The sequence below is a fragment of the Microcebus murinus genome, chromosome 3 (assembly GCF_040939455.1).
Source record: "Microcebus murinus isolate Inina chromosome 3, M.murinus_Inina_mat1.0, whole genome shotgun sequence".
NCBI classification, from domain to species: Eukaryota; Metazoa; Chordata; class Mammalia; order Primates; family Cheirogaleidae; genus Microcebus; species Microcebus murinus.
Genome location: NC_134106.1, coordinates 61,865,183 through 61,888,117, shown reverse-complemented (window position 1 = coordinate 61,888,117; position 22,935 = coordinate 61,865,183). Strand labels below are relative to the sequence as shown.

Below are 22,935 nucleotides of genomic sequence, written 5' to 3'. Positions count from 1 at the left end.
TGACGCCATGGCACTCACTCTAGCCTAGGCAACAAAGCGAGACTCTGTCTCAAAAAAAAAAAAACCAAAAAAACCCCACAACTATTAGCACATTGAAAGGGAAGCAAAAAGTTATTGTCTATTTAAAACTGCAAGCAGTTACCCTCTTAACTCCCTCATTACCTAAACTGGCTCCCAGGAACAGCCTTATAGAGAGAGGGAGTATTGTATTGGGAGGGAAATGTTACTGAACTATTGACTGAAAGTAAATTTAGATAAAATTAAAATACAGCTTTTCTTCCTTATGGGCATTTGTTTTGTTTCAAGTCAACATAAACTAGGTATTGCATTGCTATCAGTGGATATAGATACTTAGCTCTTTTTAAAAAAATAAATAAATTTTAAATTTTTATGTAAAGTGTTGAGTATTTGAAATAGCTCACTTCTCCTTAAATGGGGTTTGTCTTTCTTCACTAGCCTTCAAAGGAAAACCATTTGCTACCAAAGTAAATCAGTATTTTGAATGTGCTTCTCCTGGTTTTTGTTTATTAGCTAGTTCCTGTAAGCATTTCCACCAGAACTTGAGGCAAATCATAAGGAAGCTGTTTCTTTTAAAATACAAACCACCACCAAAAATTTAAATGTACATATTGCTTAAGTATCTGGCTGTTTTTATTTTTTAAAGGGTATAAACACCAAAAAAAAAAAAAATTTAACATTGTACGAAGATGGAAAATGAGAAGATGCACTTTCTGTAACTTTGAACATTTAAGTTACTAACTTGTAAAATCCAATTTGAATTGAACTTAACTACAGGCTTTCTTACAAGTACAATTATCTGGTTTATTTATTTATTTATTTTTTTTTTGAGACACAGTCTCGCTTTGTTGCCCAGGCTAGAGTGAGTGCCGTGGCGTCAGCCTGGCTCACAGCAACCTCAATCTCCAGGGCTCAGCGATCCTACTGCCTCAGCCTCCCGAGTAGCTGGGACTACAGGCATGCACCACCATGCCCGGCTAATTTTTTGTATATATATTTTTAGTTCGTCAATTAATTTATTTCTATTTTTGGTAGAGACGGGGTCTCGCTCAGGCTGGTTTCGAACTCCAGACCTTGAGCAATCCGCCCGCCTCGGCCTCCCAAAGTGCTAGGATTACAGGCGTGAGCCACCACGCCCGGCCTATCTGGTTTATTTTAAGTATATACATATTAACCAATGATAGCCTTTCAAAAAGCACATTTTAGGTACTGAAAATAGAAGGAAAGAAAATGCATCTTCAAACATTTTATGGAATCTCTCACCACATTTACTTTGTTAGATTTGTGTGTTTGTAGGGTGTTTGTTTTTATATTTTTGTATTGTATATGAACTTTTTTTTAATGTGACAGTTACACATCTTTAAAAGCATAGAGACAAAAGAAACATACAGTATAATGATTCCCTTGAAAAGTCCTGCGATGTTAAAATTTGGAGGCAGCTTCAGTCTATTTTATTGGTGGTAATTACTTGCTGAGCTCTTTTAATAGGTAATAACTCCAGAGAAGCAGCCTGTGTGTATTCCTAACACTTTGTTCACTTGCTTTTAAGTTTAGAATAAGCCCCAGGTAAAACAATGGAAATGTATATAGAACTCTTAGTTCTTACATGATTTAATTTTATCAAGATACATGAATTTAACTTACTTTAATGTAGGCAAACTATCCATTTTTGTCCATTTTACTGTTTGTTAAAATAACATCCCTCTCCTACATATTCTTTTCTTGACCCAAATGAAATATAACCTAAGGTCAAGATGGGAGAGAGAAATGACTGAGATGAATGTCTTTACTAAAATACCAATAAATTTGTCAAACTCAAAAATAAATAAATAAATAAATCCACACGAACCCCTAGGATCCATTAATTTTTTAAAAAATTTTTTTTTAAAGACAGAGTCTCACTCTGTTGCCCAGGCTAGAATGAGTGCTGTGTCATCAGCCTTAGTTCACAGCAACCTCAATCTCCTGGGCTCAAATGATCCTGCTGCCTCAGCCTCCCGAGTAGCTGGGACTACAGGCATGCACCACCATGCCCGGCTAATTTTTTGTATGTATATTTTTAGTTGGTCAATTAATTTCTTTCTATTTTTAGTAGAGACGGGGTCTCGCCACCTGACCTCGAGCAATCCGCCCCGCCCGCCTTAGCCTCCTGGAGTGCTAGGATTACAGGCGTGAGCCACCACCCCCGGCCCTAGGATCCATTAAAAAAAAAAATCCACCCTCAGATGAGAGCAATGTTAGCCGGCTTCCCTGACCCGAGTCACAACTCCTCCAATAGACTTATGCAAAAGGCTGCCAAATCATAATCTCTAAAATATAACTCTGATTATGTCACTCGTTTCCAAAAATCTTCAGCCACATTGAGTACAAACTGTCAGGCAGGATTTTAGCCCAACCTCCTTCCCAAACACCCTTCATTCCTCTAGCTCCTTCCTGGGTCTCAGGAGAGGGGTTTTCAAACCCTTCCGTAGAGCCTGTGTTCACGGAGGAGCAGGGGGTGGCCGAGGGCCTGTGGGGGCACAGGGACATGGTGACAGGCCCTCTAGCACCTGCTTCCATCACAGCAACTCTGATTCTATTTCATGCATTCCAGGTAAGATTTCATTTACTTAAAAGCAAATGCTTGAAATACACTGTTTTAATCCAACAGGATGGCTCATCTCAGTCAAGGACTCTCAAATCTGCATGATTCCTTTAGATATCGCCTTTATTTATTTATTTTTGAGACAGAGTCTCACTCTGTTGCCTGGGCTAGAGTGCCATGGTGTCAGCCTAGCTCACAGCAACCTCAAACTTCTGGGCTCAAGTAATCCTCTTACCTCAGCCTCCCGAGTAGCTGGGACTACAGGCACGCACCACCGGGCCCAGCTAATTTTTTTTTTCTATTTTTAGTTGTTTGGCTAATTTCTTTCTATTTATAGTAGAGACGGGTCTCGCTCTTGCTCAGAGTGGTTTCAAATTCCCTAGTTTAAGCAATCCTCCCGCCTCAGCCTCCCAAAGTGCTAAGATTACAGGCATGAGCCATCCTGCCCAGCCTCCTTTATTTATTTACTTCAACTGATATTTATTGTGCACTTGCTATATTCCAGGCACTAGGGATAAAGCATTAGACAAAACAGAGTGTCCTCCCTGAGAAGTTTATAGTTCAGAGGAGTGACAATCAATATTGGAAGAAATTAAGGAACAATATCCTTCCCTTTCTTTCTCCTCACACATACTTCGAGGTTTATCTCAGATGCCATGGACTTTGTAAAATCTTTTTTTTTTTTTTTTTTTTTTTTTTTGAGATAGAGTCTCACTTTGTTGCCCAGGCTAGAGTGAATGCCATGGCGTCAGCCTAGCTCACAGCAACCTCCTGGGCTCAAGTGATCCTACTGCCTCAGCCTCCCAAGTAGCTGGGACTACAGCATGCACTACCATGCCCGGCTAATTTTTTCTATATATATTAGTTGGCCAATTAATTTCTTTCTATTTATAGTAGAGACGGGGTCTCGCTCTTGCTCAGGCTGGTTTCAAATTCCTGACCTCGAGCAATCCGCCCACCTCAGCCTCCCAGAGTGCTAGGATTACAGGCGTGAGCCACCGCACCTGTAAAATCTTTTTACCTGCCTTTCTTGCTGACCAGAAGAACTCCCTTCTCCATGTGACTTTTTGTGTGTAGAGGATGTTTATTGTTTTTCCTGTTCATTATCCATTCCCTTGCCTTCTGGTGGTAGTACCTGGAACATTCTTTGGGGAACAACTTCCCCTTCTCCTCTCTTCCTCCCAGCTCACTGGGTTCCAGTTAGTCTCCAGGAGTCAGCAAGTGACTCAGGCCTGGCTGACTGGCACACAGAACCCCATTAGCCACAGTGATTGGTTCAGCTCTGCCTACCTTCTGGCAACAATGATTGGTTTGGGATGGATGAATGATCCAAAACAGAATCCCAGACCTGTGTAGGAGCCTCCAAAAATAGATGCTTTCTTTTCAGCTGAATTTAAGCATGAAAAGATGTAGACTCAGAATTTTTGGCAGCAATTTTGTTCCGCTGTGGAGAGTGAAGCCAACATGGAGGAAAGTAGAGCCAAGTGGTGGGAAGAGACTAGATCCTTATGACACTTAATGTCTGGGTCAAGCCACATCTGAAGCCTGACCCCTGGACATTTCAGTTCCATAAGCCAACAAATTTCACCTTTTGCTGAAGTAATTTTAAGTCATCTTTTCCAAAAGAATATTGTGTGATTTTCCATAACAGAGCAATTCTAACCTGGGCTCTCTAAGAGGTAAAAGGCTGATAAGTCTCTGGGCAGAGCCATGCTGCTATGTAGGAGCACCCCCCCTCCATCCCCCCCCACCCCCGTTGCTCCAGTTCTCAGTAAGTTCTGAAGCCTCCAAGAGACCCCCTCATTTGTGGTCAGCAAGCTAATCCTCTGCCATTTCCTTCTTGCCCACCGGGCTGTCTAGGGGAAAGAAGGGAACCTGTTTTTGCAGAAGGGCAGTGGTAACCCTGCTCAGCCACGCAGCAAAGCAGCTGAGCGATAGTCAACATTGAGGTGGTGGAAGTCCTCACCCTCCCAAGGCACTTAAGGTCTGGGTCCAAGGAGCTGACACTGCTGGTGTCCCATCCAGGGCCATGAAGTTGCTGCACCTGGTTCTTTATCTTTACAACTCCACTTATGGGGCACATGCCTTGTGCCAGGTACTATGCTGGGCATTTCACACTGTTTCTTATACGTAATCCTCATAACTTGAGGAGTAGGAATAATTACTGTATCCCCATTGAACAGATGAGAATACTAAATCTCAGAAAGGCCGATGATTGGACCAAGTCCATGATCTGTACGGTTAGGCAGTGACAGAGCTAGGAATCCAACACATGTTTAAGCACCGCCCCAAGAACTGTGTCCTCTGGGGATGGGTGGATAGCGCGGAAGGGAACCTAAGGGGGAAGGGACACGAAAAAGGGACATTTGGGACTGTAGGAAGTGGAAATCGTCGCTTCAGAGGCTGCCTGGGGGTGAGGTTGGGCACAATCCCAGACGCAGGGCCCGGCTAGAGCCGGAGTGTGCCACGCTGCGAGTCCTGTAGCCACGGGGTTTTCCGTGCCTCGGGAATCGGTTTGCCAGGTGGGGGCGGTCGGTGGGGCGGGGCTTCTCGGGGCCCGCCCCACGCCCAGGTGAGGCGCTCGCGCCCGGGCCGGGAAGGGAGGACGCGCCCCCGCAGTGCTCGCGAGGTGGAGCGTGCCCCGGCTCTGGGGCTGTCGGGCCAGGTTTGCTTGGCGCCCCGGGACTGGCCGGACGGGCTGGGCCTTTGGCGGGGGTGGAAGAGGAGGGTGCCGCGCCCTGCCCGGCCCAGGTGTCGTCTCCGGGGGCGGGGTTTGGGAACCAGGCAGCGGGAGATTCCCGACCCGACTGGCTGGTGGGCGTCGAGGGACAGAAGCACACAACAGCCGGCAGGGTGAGCAGCCGCGCGGAGCCGCCAGCATGTTCTCCCGAAACCACCGGAGCCGGGTAACCGTGGCCAGGGGTTCCGCCCTGGAGATGGAGTTCAAACGCGGCCGCTTCCGACTCAGCCTCTTCAGCGACCAGCCAGAGGTGAGAGACCCGCGCCCCTGCCTTCCCCTCCTTCCCCTCCCCGGCTCTGTCCGGCAGCCCTGGCCGCGCTCACGCCAAGGGGCGGGGACTCGGCGATCTGAGTACAAACCCGCCCGAATTGTTGACTTAAAAAGTAAGGTGCGGACCGTCTGCACGTTGATCGGATCTGTGCTGCCCTGAACATTCCCTGGCTTGGTTGGGATGATTTGCCTCTGCCTAGAAAAACTCCGGGTTGGCCTCAATTTGAGGAGCCCCAGGCTTGATTCCCAAAATGTGCCTGGACCCCAGCCTCTTCTGGGCGTCCTTGGGCCAAGGGCAGTGGGCAGCTAGGCGGGCAGCACCGGTGGGACCGCCAGCCCCACCCCGCAACCTGTCCCCACCGTCTGGGCCAGCCTCTGTCGTCAGTCTGCACTTCTAGGCCGGTTCTGCGAAGCTCCTTTCAACAGCTCCTCTGTGTCCCTGAAGGGCTAGGGGAGTGGGGAGTTCGCTTTTAACTCTTCGGAGTTTGGGTGTGGATCACACCCAAACTCTCCGCCTTCTTTCCTGGGGCCTAAGAGGAGTCCGGCCTCTAGGCTGAGAGTTTCCTCCCGGTGCGTGGGTCCACACGTTGCCGCGTCTGAGCCCTACCCGCAACTACCTAAAGAGGCTCCAGTGGGGCTGAAGCTATGTGGCCGAGCTGAAAGGGCGAGTAGCCACCGCAGAGACTCTCTCTCTCTGTCCCAATGTCAGCCTCACGCTTGCCCAAGCGAAGCTCAATTCCCAGCTCGCCTTCCCTCCCAGGCCTGGAAAGGGTTAAGTAAGGTGGGCCTTCCTCCCGCCCCCTCTCCCTCGGGCTGGGATTCCAGGCCTGGCTTCTGCCCTTTCGCTCCAGCCTGCCCAGAACAAAGGCCCTTTCACACCCTTGTCCCAGTGTCCCTGGCCTTCTCTGACTCAGAAGCTAGTGGGCTTGGGGGAGAGGACCTTTGCTGGGGACCTGCCCCTAAACTACTTGCCCTGAGGAACCCGCATCGGGCCAGCATGGGGGAATGAGGGGCAAGGCCGGGGACAGAGGAGGGACTTGTGAGCTGGCGCCGCCCCTGCGATCAGCCCGGCCTTCGGTGGCCAGCGCTGAGGAGCCGGGGCGGAGCCGCAGGGCCCGGCTGGCCGCCGAGCGGAGTGTGACTCCGTGGGCCTAGGGTGGAGGGGGGCAAAGCTGCAGCTGGCTGGGAATCGGGGCTGGTTTCCTGTCTGGAAGGGAAGGGGCCTGCAGAGGGGAGCGGGGGCAGCAGCAGACAGGCACACCCCTGCCTTCCTCCCTCCCTATCCTCCCTTCTGCTGGAAAAGCGAGGTAATTGTGAGCCCAGGGTGGAGCGGGCTGGATGGGGGCCCCAAGTTGGAAGTGGTGGCCCTGGGGGCTGGGCTGCATTACCGACTCACCCCTTTGTCCCACTCCTTGGGCTCACTCTCCCAAGTCCTCGCCTCCGTCCGCTCTTCTTTCTAACTTTCTCGTACTAAGCCTGAACCCCTTTCGGAAAGCTTCAACCTCTTGACAAACCCCATGACTCTGTAGAGCCTGCATGAGGCGTCCTTTCCCTGCCCCCTTCCAGCTGTGCCTGCCCCTCACTGCCCTCTCCGCATACAGATTCTCTGTCCACCAGGCCAGGGATGTGGGCGGGGGCTAGGGAGGGGCCAGAGTCGGAATGAAAGGGCCTTTTTCTTCCACAGCTGGGAGAACAGCTGCCACCAAAGCAAGACTGGACACTCTGTGCCCAGAGCCCCCTCTGCAGCTGGCCTTACCTCCTGGGACCCCACTCATCTTCACCTTACTTTCCTTTCCTCCCTTGCCTGGCTCCCAACAGGGCCTTGGAACAGCAGTAGGAGAGGAAATTTTGTCACAGCAGCCAGAGGGGTCTAACGAGTGCACAGGGACAGGGCAGCCTCTGCCCAAGAGCTGGTCACCTCTTTCAAGACTGAGGGAACAGTGGGAGGAGGAATTGTGGGACAGCGTGGTGCCTACCTGCCCCCCTCTGGAGGGGTCTACAAGGGAAGGGGCACTGGGGGGCACAGAGATGCAGGACAGATTGCACATCCTGGAGGACCTGAATATGCTGTACATTCGGCAGATGGCACTCAGCCTGGAGGTAATGCCCCCGCCCCTGGAGTACATACCTCCGCTGCTTGCATCCCAGTCCCTATCTCTGCCCTGCCCATCCCTGCTGGGGCAGAGGGTGGGGAGAGTTGGGCCTGCTTAAAGTGGGGAGAGGGACAGGTGTTCTGTATGCCCTGCATTGGGTGCTGTGTGTGGACCCAGGCTCGGTTCTGCTGATCAAAAATTTATGTTGGCAGCAGGGCCTTCACACCTATTTCTAGATGTTCTGTGTGTGGGTGTGGATATCTGTTTTGGGGACAAGGGCTCCTTTTAGGTATGGGAGGAAGAGAGGAGTTCAATGGGAGAGAGGTTTGCAAGAAGGATATAGCCTCACTACAGAAGGGAAAGGAGACTTCAGGCTAGGAGCAAGTGTTCTGCTGGCCCTAGAGATGGCAGGGAGCTGTTTAGTCTTTATTCTTAAACACATTTACTGAACAGGTTCTATATACTAAACTCCTTTCTAGACCATGGGATACCTCAGTGAACAAGTCAGGAAAGGTCCATTGCAGTGGGAGAACAGACAATAAACATGCAAACACATAAATAAGATCACATGGTACAATTATGATGGAAGTGGGGATTATATGTGGAGCTCAAGGAGGGCCTCTGTGAGGAGCTCCTTGAGCTCATACCAGAAGGATCTGAAGATATGTGGAGGTTGGAGGAAGGGCTTCCCAGACAGAGGGCATAGCACAGGCAAAGGCCCTTAGATGGGGATGAGGGTGACATATTTGTGGGAAAGCAAGAGAGCCAGTGTGGCTGGAATGTGGTAGTGGGGTGGGGCTGATGGGCAAGGGCCAGATCATTCAGGGCCTTGAAGGCCATGATGAGGTGCTCCGATTTTACATTAAGTGTGATATTGGGCCATGGAATGGTTTTAAGCAGAGGAATGACTCATCTGATGTTTTTAAATGACTTCTGTGGAGAATATGCTGAGTGGGGAGTGGAGGATGGGTTGACAAGAGAGGGAGCAGAAGACTACCAGGTGAGTGTTGTCACAGTCATAGAGGAGTGAACCGGGTGGTGTGGATTAAAGTGCTCATGGTAGAGACAGGGAGAAGCTCATGGATTTCAAATGATAGGGGTAGATCTGACAGGGCTTGCTGATGGATTGGATGTGAGGGGTAAGGCAAAGACAACTCTAGGATGATTCCCAGGTGTGTGACTAAGCAACTGGGTGGAGTGGCCGTTTATTGAGATAGGGAAGATGGAGGAAGTTGTAGAAGTGACTGCCTGGACCAGGCAGGGGATTCCTTTTTTTTTTTTTTTTTTTTTTTTTTTGAGACAGAGTCTCGCTTTGTTGCCCAGGCTAGAGTGAGTGCCGTGGCATCAGCCTAGCTCACAGCAACCTCAAACTCCTGGGCTCGAGCGATCCTTCTGCCTCAGCCTCCCTGGTAGCTGGGACTACAGGCATGTGCCACCATGCCCGGCTAATTTTTTATATATATATCAGTTGGCCAATTGATTTCTTTCTATTTTTTATAGTAGAGACGGGGTCTTGCTCTTGCTCAGGCTGGTTTTGAACTCCTGACCTTGAGCAATCCGCCCGCCTCGGCCTCCCAAGAGCTAGGATTACAGGCGTGAGCCACATCGCCCGGCTGGCAGGGGATTCCTTTTGAGAGAGGTGGGAGGCAGAACTAAAGAGTCTAGGTCAGGAATGGCAGTTTATTGCACATGTGCTGCCCCCTCAAGCTCCGCCCCCACTCCCTGGATCTTAGTAGACATTACTAGTCAATTGTATGACACTCTTTACCAAGGAGCCCAGATGTGGCCTCAGAATCTTTCTCAGCACAGTCTTGGCATAAATTTTGCAGGCTGTGATTTTCATACAGCCACCAGCCAAAGGCAAGAGTTCTGGTCTGGTTTCATCTGCATCAGGAGGGGGCACCTTTATCTAATTTGTTTACCTGGAGAGGGTCACCATTTTCTAATTTGGAGAAAGGTATTCAATCAATGGACCTGTTGGGACCCTGATACTACCCAATTGTCCTGTGTTGGCACATGAGATAAAACCTATTTTTCCATTCATAGTCCTCTGCACTGTCCATGTTAATAGTTATGTATGGCTGTTTAAATCGTAATTTTAGTTAATTAAAATAAAACATTTAGTTCCTTAGTTGCTTCAGCCACATTTCAAGTGCTAGATGGCTAGTGAACATTTTCCATCATCACAAGTTTGTTTGTTTGTTTGTTTGTTTGTTTTTTGAGACAGAGTCTCACTCTGTTGCCCAGGCTAGAGTGCCAGGGCATCAGCCTAGCTCACAGCAATCTCCAACTTCTGGGCTCAACCAATCCTTCTGCCTCAGCCTCCCAAGTAGCTGGGACTACAGGCATGTGCCACCATGCCTGGCTAATGTTTTCTATATAGTTTTAGTTGGCCAATTAATTTATTTCTATTTTTAGGAGAGACTCTTGCTCAGGCTGGTTTCAAACTCCTGACCTTGAGCAATCCGCCCGCCTCGGCATCCCAGAGTGCTAGGATTACAGGTGTGAGCCACTTTGCCTGGCTTCATCACAAGTTTTATTGGAGAGAGTTGGTCTAGGTATGTAAATGTTTAAATTCTGCAACCTGCTCTCCTCCAAACCAATGTCATTTTTTCTTGTGGGTGGCCCGTAGAAGTTCTGGGGCAGAGGAGGGATTAGTTTTAACATTAGTCACCTCTTCTTCAGCCATGGCTGAGGGTACTGTGTTCTTTCTCTACCAAGTTCAGCAGGTTCTCAAAAGAGAGACCCATTGATGTTTCAGTGATTAACAAGAGAGGTAGTCATGGATGAGTAAATCCAAGAAGACTTTTAGGAGGAGGCAACATAAGCTGTAAGTAAAGAGGAGGTGAGAGTGAGAGAAAACTTGTTTTTAAATATGTGGCCAGGCACGGTGGCTCACACCTATAATCCTAGCACTCTGGGAGGCCAAGGCAGGAGGATTGCTTAAGGCCAGGAGTTCAAGATCAGACCGAGCAAGAGCAAGACCCAGTCTCTACAAAAATAGAAAAATTAGCTTCGTATGGTAGTCCCAGCTACTCAGGAGGCTGAGGCAGAAGGACCACTTGAGCCCAAGAATATGAGTTCACAGTGAGGTATGATAATGCTACTGTACTCTACCCCGGGTGACTGAGCTAGACCCCCAAATTATTAAATATGTGCTAGGCCTAAATGGAGATTAGACTTTCCCATTTAATCCTCAAACAATGCTATGATGAAGGAGGTGGAATACTTCCCAGTTTACAAACTGAGGCTCCAGAGGTTAAATTCTCACAGCTTGTCAAATCCCTAAACCAGCATTTGAACTTAGCCCTGGTGGAGATTCTGAAGGGAACAGAAGGTGATGAGAAGCAAAGAGGAAGTCAGGGACAGAACAGGAGGGGTGGGTAGGGATGTCCACAGAGGGCCTAATGTGTGCTGGGGCTTCTGCCCATGACTCAGCCTCCTTCAGTCCTTTGGGATCTGACCCAGGTCCCGCTGACACCCAAATCTGGGCTCTTTCCCAGGAGAATGTGTGTGTGTATATGTGTGTGTGGGGGGGAAGGGGGTGTAATACTTCCTGCTTGCGGAAAGAGTGTTTGTGTGTGCGGAGGGGGCAACAAGGAATTATCCCTGCGGTGGGGAGATGGGGCAAAGCACTAGGATCTGGAACCTAAGCCAGGATTTCTGAGATCCTGTGCAGGAAAGGGTGGGAGCCGGTTTTCTAGGGCGCTTTCGGGCTTGGGCCGTGGGAAAGTGGATTTGGGGCCGGAGGGGGAGGTGTGTGGGCCCCGGGTCCCACTCGTCCAGGCTGAGCCTAGCGACCTCTCTAGGGCCCCAGTTTTCCCAATTTATATGCTATCCTACTCCTCCTCCCCCAAACTTCAGGCATAGGGTCACCTTGGAGGGCAAATGCTACGTGGGAGGGGCCTCCTGGAGCTGGAACCCTGCGCGACTTGCGGAGCCCTTTCCAGGGCGATGCGGGCCCTCCCAGAGATTCCTTCCGGAGGTCCTTTCCTGCCTGGAAGGGGTCTCAGTGGCTGCAGTAGTTGCACCACCTGGCCAGGCGCTTGGAGGGACCTCCCGTGCCCCTGCGCCCCTTCGTTGCTCTCGCGGCAATTGGGAGCTGATGTCACCAGCGCCCTGAGTGCTGCGTGTGGAGGCGGTGCGGTTACCCTGGCGCCGCGGCCCTGCGGGCTCTGCCTCTGCCGGGTGGTGCGGCGCCGCGGATCCCGGGCGCTGCCCTGCCTCGCCGCTACATGCGCAATGGACAGGGCTAGGGAAGGATCCGTGAGTGCTGGGACTGGGACGACGCGGCTAGCCAGGAACGTGCTTGAGGATGCCTCTGTGTGCCCCTTCTCCCCAGCTCTCACCTATTTGGGATGTTTGCGGTGGAAGCTGGGTGCAGACTAGGGTGGAGGTTGGCAAGTAGCGAAGCTTAGCAGAGCTAGGACCCTGGTGCAGACAGACAAAACTAGGTTAGGAGGAGATACGTTGTCTGGGAGGGCTTCCTGGTGAAGGGGGCTTTGGGAATGGGTTGGCCTATTTCAAAAGGGAAACAGGCGGATGGTGCTGGGGTGAATAGTGATACAAAATCTGACCTCCCACAGTGGCTAAGGAAATAGATAGTGAAGGAAAAATCTGTAGGCAGGTAAGGTTTTTGGAAGAGGGAATTTGGGGTGTTCAGGTCTTAGAGACTTGAAGGCTGGAGCTACCAGGGACAGAAAACAAGGGCATGGGGTGTGGAGGCGAGCTGGTGAGAGGAAAAAGACAGATTTGGGGTGGTCATTCATTCCCCTCCTCTAAGTGGGAGGATCCACTTGATCCTGAACCGATCAAGTAGTCTTCCTTCTCCTCTCTGAAGCTTTCCCTGATCACCTCAGCCAGAAGCAAACGGGATATTTTCCTGTGAGCATGATTATGCCATGACATGGCACTTACGGAGCAGCCATTAATGTCTGCATCTCTCACCTCCTAGCTGGATTTTAAATGTAGAGCCTTAGATGGCACAGGGATGCTCCAGTGTTGACTGGGTGAATACTGCTGCTGCCAGAGTAGCATCAGTAAATAAGCATCCTCAGCATTCCTGTATACCATGTGCTAGGGCTGTGCTAAGTGCTTTACATCCCTGTCTCACTGAATCCTCATGACCCTAGGATATGGGGACTATTAACATTCTGATTTTACAGATGAGGAAACCAAGGCTTCAGAAGGTTGAATAAATTGCTTAGTGCTTTTTAAGCATCATGGCTCCTTCCTGAGTGAATGTTCCTGAGAATCCTGGTGCCTTTCACAGTGCTTGCCATCTGGTCCTTATGCCCAGCCTGCCCAGCCCCTCACTCCTGGACCACCTATCTTCCCATCCCCATTCCTTGCCTCTGACCTCACCTCCCAAGCTCAGAGAGCCAGGAGGCGGTCGATCTCCTAATTTGGGATGTATAGGGGTTGTTCTGTGCAGCACGGGTGAACTCTGTGGGTGGTATGCTCCTTCTCTACTGATCCCTTGCCAACTAGAAGTCCCCCTATCACTTGAATCTGGGGGATAACCCTGGATTTCCCTTCCATTTAGTTGGTGGTTCTCAGCCCTAGCTGTACCTCAGAATCACTTGAGGAGTATTCCAATTCTTATTCTGCAAGTCTTAGGTGGGGCCTGGTAATTTTTAACTCCAAAGATCTCATATTTTTTAAAGGTAATATAACTTCCAATAGTATAGACTGGTATATATAAAGTATCATAAATCTATTTTCCATTCCTGGCTCCCAGGTCCACAACCACTAATATTTTATGCATAAACTTATGTATATGTGTGTATGGGTGTGTAGTAGGTTGGTGCAAAAGTAATTGTGGTTTCCCAACCATGAATTTTAAATCATCATAACTAGGCTCAAACACATCTTTATTAATCTAAGTAGTAACCATTACAACCAACACTTTTTGCCAATGAGAAATAAGTTTGTTTATTCTTGTGGCATAAAAATCCGTGCTTCGAGATTCCATGAATTCTTTTATTTCTTTTTTCTTTTCTTTTTTTTTTTTGAGACAGAGTCTCACTCTGTTTCCCAGGCTAGAGTGCCATGGCATCAGCCTAGCTCATAGCAACCTCCAACTCCTGGGCTCAAATGATCCTCCTGCCTCAGCCTCCTGAGTAGCTGGGACTACAGGCATGTGCCACCATGCCTGGCTAATTTTTTTTATATATATTAGTTGGCCAATTAATTTCTTTCATTTATAGTAGAGACAGGGTCTCACTCTTGCTCAGGCTGGTCTCAAACTCCTGGCCTTGAGTGATCCTCCTGCCTCGGCCTCCCAGAGTGCTAGGATTACAGGCGTGAGCCACCATGCCCAGCCTCCATGAACTCTTGGAAAGCATTTTCTGCATCCTGCTGGTTGTGGAAGCATTTCCCTGCAAAAGGTTGTTGAGATGCTTGAAGAAGTGGTAGTCAGTTGGCAAGAGGTCAGGTGAATATGCTGGATGAGGCAAAACTTGGTAGCTCAATTCATTCAACTTTGGAAGTGCTGGTTATGCGATGTGTGGTTGGGCATTGTCTTGTAGAAGAATTGGGTCCTTTCTGTTGACCAATGCTGGCTACAGGCATTGCAGTTTTCAGTGCATCCCATTGATTTGCTGAGCATACTTCTCAGATGTAATGGTTTCACCGAGACTCAGAAAGCTGGAGTGGATTAGAGCAGCAGCAGACCACCAAACAGTCACCATGGCCTTTTTTTGGTGCAAGTTTGGCTTTGGGAAATGCTTTGGAGCTTCGTCTTGGTCAAACCACTGAGCTGGTCATTGCCAGTTGTCAGATAAAGTTCACTTTTTGTGGCTTATCATAATCCGATCAAGAAATGGTTCGTTGGTGTTATGTATAATAAGAGAAGATGACACTTCAAAATGACGATGTTTTTGATTTTCAGTCAGCTCATGAGGCACCCACTTATCGAGCTTTTTACCTTTCCAATTTGTTTCAAATACTGAATGACTATAGAATGGTTGATGTTAAAGTTCTTCGGCAGCTTCTCGTGTAATTGTCAGAGGATCAGCTTTGATGACTGCTCTCAATTGGTTGTTGTCTGATGGCCGGCCACTGTGCTCTTCATCTTCAAGGCTCTCGTCTCCTTTGCAAAACTTCTTGAACCACCACTGTACTGTATGTTTGTTAGCAGTTCCTGGGCCCAATGTGTTGCTGATGTTGCGAGTTGTCTCTGCTGCTTTATGACCCATTTTGAACTCAAATAAGAAAATTGCTCGAATTTGCTTTTTGTCTAACATCATTTCCATAGTCTAAAATAAATATAAAATAAACAGCAAGTAATAACTTATTAGCAAAAAATCATAAAGCAATAAATGCACATTAAAATGATATATAGCATAACCAGATTTATTTAAGAATGTATTCCGGGCTGGGCATGGTGGCTCACCCCTGTAATCCTAGCACTCTGGGAGGCCGAGGCAGGAGGGTTGCTCAAGGTCAGGAGTTTGAAACCAGCCTAAGGAAGAGCAAGACCCTGTCTCTACTAAAAATAGAAAGAAATTAATTGGCCAATTAAATTATATAGAAAAAATTAGCTGGGCATGGTGGCACATGCCTCTAGTCCCAGCTACTGGGGAGGCTGAGGCAGGAGGATCTCCTGAGCCCAGGAGTTTGAGGTTGCTGTGAGCTAGGCTGACACTACGGCACCCTAGCCTGGGCAACAGAGTAAGACTCTGTCTCAAAAAAAAAGAATGTATTCCAATATCAAACAGCAAATTTCAACAATGTTAAAACCGCAATTACTTTTGTACCAACCTAATACCTGTATATACACACATGTGTATATATCATGCACAAACGGTAACATGTAAAATACTGTCCTTTTCTCACATTGTTTATTTTGGAGATTGTTTCATATCTGCACACATGTGTACCTCATTCTTTAATGTCTATAATATTACATGGTATAGACATGCTGAAACTTATTTAGTGTACTATTGAAGTACTTTTAATTGTAATGTTTAAAACAATGCTGTGATGAATATTTTTGTACATGTAGCTTTGCCCAGTTATATGTGTAACTATATGTATAGCATAAACTCCTAGATATTGGATAGCTGGATCAAAGGATATGTGACTTTGTAGTTTTCATAGATTTTTCCAAATTGTGCTCAAAAGAGGCTGACGGAATTTAAACACCCAACCATCAAATGCATATGGATATCTGTATTTTTTGTTTTTGTTTCTAGAGATGGGGTCTTCTTACGTTGTCCAGGCTGGACTTGAACTCCTGGGCTCAAGAGGTTCTCCCATCTCTGCCTCCCAAGCAGCTGGGAATACAGGCATGCCCTCGGCGCTCAGTTACACAGTTTCTCTGGTTATTCTTGGGCAGCTGAGGTTGATACCCTGGGCTTATTCTTGAATTGCCTCAAGCACTAGTTTTTTGTCTGTTTCTCCTAGGCCATAGCCCAACTGGAGTCTGGGGGTGCTTCAGCCTGTCCTCTGTCTGACATTTCCTCTTTACCCTTTCCCTGATCCTGGCTAGGACACAGAGTTGCAGAGGAAGCTAGACCATGAGATCCGGATGAGGGAAGGGGCCTGTAAGCTGCTGGCAGCCTGCTCCCAGCGAGAGCAGGCTCTGGAAGCCACCAAGAGCCTGCTTGTGTGCAACAGCCGCATCCTCAGCTACATGGGTGAGCTGCAGCGGCGCAAGGAGGCGCAGGTGCTGGAGAAGACAGGCCGGCGGTGAGCAAGGGGAAGGCAAAGACTCAATGAGGGCAGGAGGCCCTGTGGGTGGTGGTGGTGGTGGTATGTGTGCATATATGGAATGTGGACCACACTGAAGATGACCTCCCCAAGAAGCCGTGTCAGGGGCCTGGAGGAGACCTTGGTGTTTTACCACTTTGGTGTGTTGCTCAGAGGTGCACTAGTGAGTAGCTAGGGCTGGACTCAGGAAAGCCCGTGTGTCTAGTGAAAGGCTGGTGGCCTGAAGGGGAGTAGGTAATGTAAAAACACTAATTTGCTAGGCCCTGCCTGTGATCCAGTGAGTCTGGCTGTCTAACTTTTAGAAAACTAATTTTCTCAAGAACAGTTCACTAAATGACCAATTTGTTACATGTGAATTTACCACAAACTGACAATAGTTTGTAATACCCAGAGTTCACCATGAAAGGCAGGGATTGGGAAAGGAAATAATTAAAAAAACACTTAGAGGAAAGCCTACCTATTCATATGGATTAGGTCATGCATTCTAAAAGGGCTCAGCTTCTGGATGTAAAACACAAGCTGTACTAACATTAGGCTGTTTATTGGACATATCTACAGTGAAATCTCACCTACAGTTGATGTGATGCCGTGGTAAAACTAAAATGTTGGAGAATTTGGCAAACAGATCATTCCGAGGACTGGCCATTTTTGGCAATTGGTCACTTGGAGAATTGGCTTCTGGCAGTGGCCTGCTTGCCCCATTGCAGCTGCATGGGGAGATGGTCCTGGCCCTTCACTGGCATGGTGCCCATCCCAGCCATGAAGGCTGACACAAGGTGAGACTTCCAGGAGCTCACCCATGAGGCCACCAAGAGAAGGCAGGAAACCCACTCTACAGCTATCCCATGCAGCTAGAGGAAGGACAAGCAGGCAAGGGGGACAGCCTCTCCTGTGAGGGTGCTGCCTCCTGAGAGGTGGCCATTGATAGGCTCTGCCTGGCCTCAGTCCCCACATATCCCCACAATGTGATTTGAAGTATACTCCAAGTCCCTGGCAGCTAAACACATTGCCATTAGTGCCACATCATTTAGCTTAAGGCCCTACTAAGTTGGCAATTACATTAGTGGTATTGTGAATAAGTACAGGTAAACTGTTACTTTGGGAGAAGGACACGCACTTGGTGAGAGTCCTGATGATGGGCCGAGAGGTGAGGAAGGCTGGGTGTCTGGGGCCCTTCAGTTGGGGGCTGCGGAACTTGGGGCACTGGGAGGGTGCAGCACATCTGGCCAGGAGGGAAAAGGAGAGATCAAAGCTGGGAGAAAGGAGAGGGTCGGTGGGAAGCAGAACACAAACGTTCCCTGCTCGTGTTTTCTTCTTTCATAAAAACACAGGCCAAATTATTTTCTGACTGACCTGGTACCCTCTTACATCAAAAAAGTGATGAGACAGTGGAAATCAGCAGCCTCTCTATTAAAAAGAAAAGCTTGCAAACCCCTCTGAGCCTGGGGTTTAATGGAGGAGAGCCTGTGAAAGGCTTTCTGTGGGCACCTGTCCTGAAGTCCCTCTTGTCTCTGGCAGGGGTCTGGAGAAGTGGTCAGGGAGGGTGCTTGGAGGGGAGAAGCCCTTGCATATTGTGTATGTGAGCTAATGTGGCTCAAGTGTCCCCAGTGTCCCAAGCCTGGCAAATTGCTGGGTGCAATTGAGAACTCTTGCTCACAGTCCCTCGGCCCTGCCCTGTCAGCCTGTCTGGGGACCTAAGGGCTGAGACCCTGGGACCAGGGGGATCCTAGAGCCCTTGGGAACCAGAGCATAGGTGAGTAGTATCTAGAGGCTAGGCCAGGACACTGTGCCTTATCCACAGGCCTTCTGACAGCAGCTCGCCTGCTGAGCGCTCCCCCAGCCGCGGTCGGGTCTGCATCTCCGGTAAGAAGCACAGCTACCCCAGCTGCTGGCACCCCTGGCCCCACCACACGACCTCCTGCCTCATCTTAACATCTATTCCTACCCCTCTGCTCCTTAGACCTCCGGATTCCACTCATGTGGAAGGACACAGAATATTTCAAGAACAAAGGTGGTGAGTTCCACACACCCTGGGATAAATTCAGGGGAGTGAGTTTGAGGTAGGACACTCTTGTGGGGCATGTTTTTATCAGTTTTGTTCTCTTTGTCCCCAGATTTGCACCGCTGGGCTGTGTTCCTACTTCTGCAGCTAGGGGAACACATTCAGGACACAGAGATGATCCTAGTGGACAGGACACTCACAGACATCTCCTTTCAGAACAATGTGCTCTTGTGAGTGCCTCATTCTGGGGAGGGGGAGGAAGAGAGGGGGGAGGGGAGATGGGCACCTGGGCTTCTCTGGGAGCTGCCTATACTTGCATCACCCACGTTCCCCACCCTCTGTGCCTCCTCAGATTTCCCCATGACAATTCTCCTCCCTTCCTCCACTAGCACTGAGGTGGGGCCAGACTTTGAACTACGGCTGGAGCTGTATGGGGCCTGTGTGGAAGAAGAGGGTGCCCTGGCAGGTGCCCCCAAGAGGCTTGCCACCAAACTCAGCAGCTCGCTGGGCCGCTCCTCAGGGAGACGTGTCCGAGCATCGCTGGACAGTGCTGGGGGTTCAGGAAGCAGTCCCATCTTGCTCCCCACCCCAGCTGTGGGGTAAGACCTTGCACTCCCCCACTGCCCTAAAGCCACTTACTGTGTTGAGCATGCAGAGCCCATCTTGCACTGCTGCCAGGATGTGTAGACATGCATGAGCAGCAGCCACACATCTGGGAGGTACCTGGCCTGTACCCCAAGCCAGTCCAGAAGACCAGCAGGAAGCAGGGAGAGTTAAGCTCTGGGGTCATAACTTTTTAGCAGCAACAAATACATCTTATGTCGATAGGACACAGCTCCCTATGTGGAACAGTGTAGCCCGGGTCCTGTGATGGTATCTTTAGGCACCTAAAGACACCTTGTGGACTACTGGGACTCCTAAGGAGCAGTTTGAGAACCACTGGGGTAATGAACAGAATATTGATTTTGGACACAGACATGGGTGCAAATGGGTTCAAATTCTAGCTTCACCACTCAACAGCTATAAATTATGAGACAGTTTCTTAACCTAAACCTCAAGTTGTCTCATCTAACTAAAGAATGCTACCTCTTTATCAAGTATCTTCTAAAAACTAACAACAACAAATAAAAGAATGCCACCAATCTCACAGGGCTGCCATGGAAATACAGTGGGATAACATACATTAAATATAAAGCACAGGTCCTGGCTCTTAGCAGGAGCTCAGTAAATGTTTGTTCCTGATCCCTGTTGGCCAGGCAAGCTGATTTTCTGTGGGGCAGCCTGAATAATGGGGGCAGACCTGCTCAGCCCTTGATAGGTCCTGCTGCCTGACATGCCCCCACTCAGCTGATGGCCCTCCTGTCTCTCCTTTAGTGGTCCTCGTTACCACCTCTTGGCTCACACCACTCTCACCCTGGCAGCAGTGCAAGATGGGTTCCGCACACATGACCTCACCCTTGCCAGTCATGGTGAGTATGTGTGTGCGTGGGGGACACGCATGTGTGATGGTGACAAGAGGGGCTGTGGGATGATTCCCTTCTCATTTCCCACACTCACCCTGCACTTCCTCCTCCCCCAGAGGAGAACCCTGCCTGGCTGCCCCTTTATGGTAGCGTGTGTTGCCGCCTGGCGGCTCAGCCTCTCTGCATGACTCAGCCCACAGCAAGTGGTACCCTCAGGGTGCAGGTGAGGGGGCCCTGAGGAGTGAAAGGGAACAGGGAGAAGGCAGAGGACAGCTGGATCACCTAGGAATAGAACTATTAAAAATTCAAGTACTGGGTAGAGGAAGGGGGTTATGGCAAGATAAGGGGTAGAATGGACAGGAGGGTGGGCAAAGGGACCAAGTTCTTGGTGGGGGCGCTAAGAGGGGTGTTGGGGAGTGTGACTCCCCCAGGAAACATTGAGTCATTTATGCAGCAAGCAGGGGAGACGCAGAACTGGGCACGAGTGCATGGAGTCCTGAAAGGCACAAACCTCTTCTGTTACCGGCGACCTGAGGATGCAGACACTGGAGAAGAGCCGCTGTTTACTATTGCCATCAACAAGGTGATGGGTCCCTTGGTGGTGAGGCCACCAGGTACCTGGGACCAGAAACCTCTCCTTCAGGTCCCAGGAGGGTGGGTGCAGGCCTCAGAGAGATGCAAGCTGACTTTTTGCTCCTGACAACACCATACCCAACTTCGGGGCCAGGGATGCTGGACCGTGTTCTCCCACACCACAGCATCACTGGAAAAGGGTCATCCCTCCCGCTCACGTCCTCAGCCCCTGCCAAGTCTCAAGGTTTTAACAACAGTTTAGGCTTTTCATCTTCCTTTCCCCTCCCCCCTCTAATTCCAATTTGCATCTATTTTACTACTTCCTGTTTTTTTCTCCTGACACAGGTCCAATTGCCCATCTTTGCTCCCTAGCCCTTTTCTTGGCTCCTGACTATTTTTTGGAAGTTCTGAGGGATCTTTGGCCTCTGCATTCTTGCCTACCTTTGTGTCTTCCCTCCCTTGTTTAGTCCCTGTTTTCTTGTCTCAGTCTGCTCCTCCTTCTCTGACTCAGGACTGTCTGTCCCATCCCCAGCCCTTTCCTGCCATTCCTTCCCACTCTGGTCAGTGGGAGGCAAATGAGGGCTCTTCCTTCTAAGGCAGGGGTAATCAGAGCTGCCTGATGTCACTGCCAACTTCCATGACCAAGGTGGAGGTGGAAGCAGACCTCTTCTTTTTCCTGCAGGAGACTCGAGTCCGGGCCGGGGAACTGGACCAGGCCCCAGGACGGCCTTTCACCCTAAGTGTCAGTAACCGGTACGGAGATGACGAGGTGACGCACACCCTTCAGACAGAGAGTCGAGAAGCCCTGCAGAGCTGGATGGAGGCTCTGTGGCAGCTTTTCTTTGACATGAGTAAGAGAGAAGGGGACTGGGATGAGCCTCTGGGAGAGACTGGGATTTGTTATTATTACCAAGGCCTCTTATTTCAAGATTGCTAGGGAAGGTAGCAGGAGAGAGGGCAGCCTGGCCCTCTCTTCCAATCAGTGCTCTTCCTCCAGGCCAGTGGAAGCAGTGCTGTGATGAAATCATGAAAATTGAAACTCCTGCTCCCCGGAAACCACCCCAAACAATGGCCAAGCAGGGGTCCTTGTACCATGAGATGGGTGAGTGAGACAAAAAGTGTACTCTAGGAACCTGGTAGGAAGTCGGGGGGGCGTGGGGGGTGGGGTGGGGGCGGGTTCAGGGGAAGCCAGGTCATCGAATCAGAGAAAGCACACTTGGGGCTAAGGCAGATTTCTGGGGACCAAGTCTTCCCCAGTTCTGCTGTATTCCTTTCTCCTCTCCAACTTTTCTTAGAATCATCTCCACCAAAGTTCAAACAAAACCCCAAAGAGCCAGACTCATTTCATGTATTTCTTTCCTAATTTCTTTTTTTCTGTTTCCCTTTCTGCATGCGGATTCCTGTCTCTTCCTCTGACCCCTCACTTGCCTGGCACTGCTTTCATTTTTCTCTTCTTTCTTGGCTTCTTCACCTGTTCCCCTCCCTATAAACCCCATATGCCACAGTTTTATCAGAGCCTGTGGTCCCAGGGGGCCCAGGTGAGGGGCTGCTCCTGCAGGATAATGCAATCTCAGCTGAGATCCGGGCTTTGCTTTCCTCCTATTACAGTGACAGGTGATAGTCAGGGATGGGTAGGTCTAGGGCCCGAGATCTGACTAGCCCCCTCCCCTCCACCCCTTCCTGGTGCCACAGCTATTGAGCCCCTGGATGACATCGCAGCGGTGACAGACATCCTGGCCCAGCGGGAGGGAGCAAGGCTGGAGGCACCCCCACCCTGGCTAGCAATGTTTACAGACCAGCCTACCCTGCCTAACCCCTGCTTGCCTGCATCAGTGGCTCCAGCCCCAGCCTGGACCCACCCCCTGCCCTGGGGGCGACCCCGAACCTTTTCCTTGGATGCTGTCCCCCCAGACCATTCCCCTGGGGCTTCCCGCTCGGTTGCCCCTCTCCCTGTGCAGCGATCCCCACGGTCCAGAGGCCTCTGCAGCAAAGGCCCACCCCACACTTGGCTCCAGTCACCAGTGTGAGAAAGAAAGGTGCTGGCAACAGGATCTTGCCAGAAGAGAAAATGACAAACCCATGTGCAATTGGGCTCTGGATACGACACTGTCTGTAGCAAGTTGACCAGCTTGGCCTCTTCTTCCTCTGCTGGACTGGGGATAGGCTGGGGAAGGGGGTCAGAAGCCCCTCTTAAGTTGTGGTTGCCATGGTACTGAGGGACTCATTCCCGAAGCTGGCTGGGACCCCCTAAACCCTTCCTGGGAGAAAACTGGAACCAACTATGCCCTACCTCCCTGCACTAACCAACTTTGAGGATGGCACTGAAGAGCCCTGGGAGGGAAGGCACCTCCCTTGTGACTCCCACATCAACTATTAAAGTTATTTAACAGCAGGCTTTACCTGGTTCTTGAGGACAGGTTATCTCTCTGATTGGTCTAGATGTGTCCCACCTCATCCTTGGGGCTGAGTTCACCAGT

General features: G+C 49.8%; 1 protein-coding gene across 8 annotated transcripts; it reads left to right on the top strand.

Moving 5' to 3' along the window:
• The first annotated feature begins 5,150 nt into the window (after positions 1-5,150).
• Positions 5,151-22,872, top strand: RTKN (rhotekin). 8 transcript variants are annotated; one of them, XM_012788634.3, is made up of 13 exons: positions 5,622-6,919; positions 7,431-7,712; positions 16,200-16,399; positions 18,222-18,283; positions 18,381-18,434; positions 18,535-18,652; positions 18,812-19,021; positions 19,797-19,891; positions 20,002-20,108; positions 20,340-20,468; positions 21,141-21,309; positions 21,456-21,560; positions 22,151-22,872. In XM_012788634.3, exons 2-13 carry the CDS (start codon positions 7,641-7,643, stop codon positions 22,483-22,485), a joined length of 1,656 nt encoding a protein of 551 aa, XP_012644088.2. In that variant the 5' UTR covers positions 5,622-6,919; positions 7,431-7,640; the 3' UTR covers positions 22,486-22,872. The 8 variants fall into 8 exon arrangements, with proteins under 8 accessions (XP_075857020.1, XP_012644086.2, XP_012644085.1 ...); XM_012788633.3 differs by having other exon boundaries at positions 7,297-7,712; XM_076000905.1 differs by lacking the exons at positions 5,622-6,919; positions 7,431-7,712 and adding an exon at positions 5,151-5,592 and having other exon boundaries at positions 21,964-22,872.
• Positions 22,873-22,935: the final 63 nt, after the last annotated feature.

What these genes read in the sequence shown, in the direction of transcription:
- RTKN (XM_012788629.3), top strand. Translation starts at nt 7,272, where the DNA reads ATGAAAGGGCCTTTTTCTTCCACAGCTGGGAGAACAGCTGCCACCAAA. An exon ending in AGATGGCACTCAGCCTGGAG is followed by an intron (nt 7,713 to 16,199) that starts GTAATGCCCCCG and finishes GATCCTGGCTAG; the next exon opens with GACACAGAGTTGCAGAGGAA. An exon ending in GCAGCTTTTCTTTGACATGA is followed by an intron (nt 21,310 to 21,455) that starts GTAAGAGAGAAG and finishes CTCTTCCTCCAG; the next exon opens with GCCAGTGGAAGCAGTGCTGT.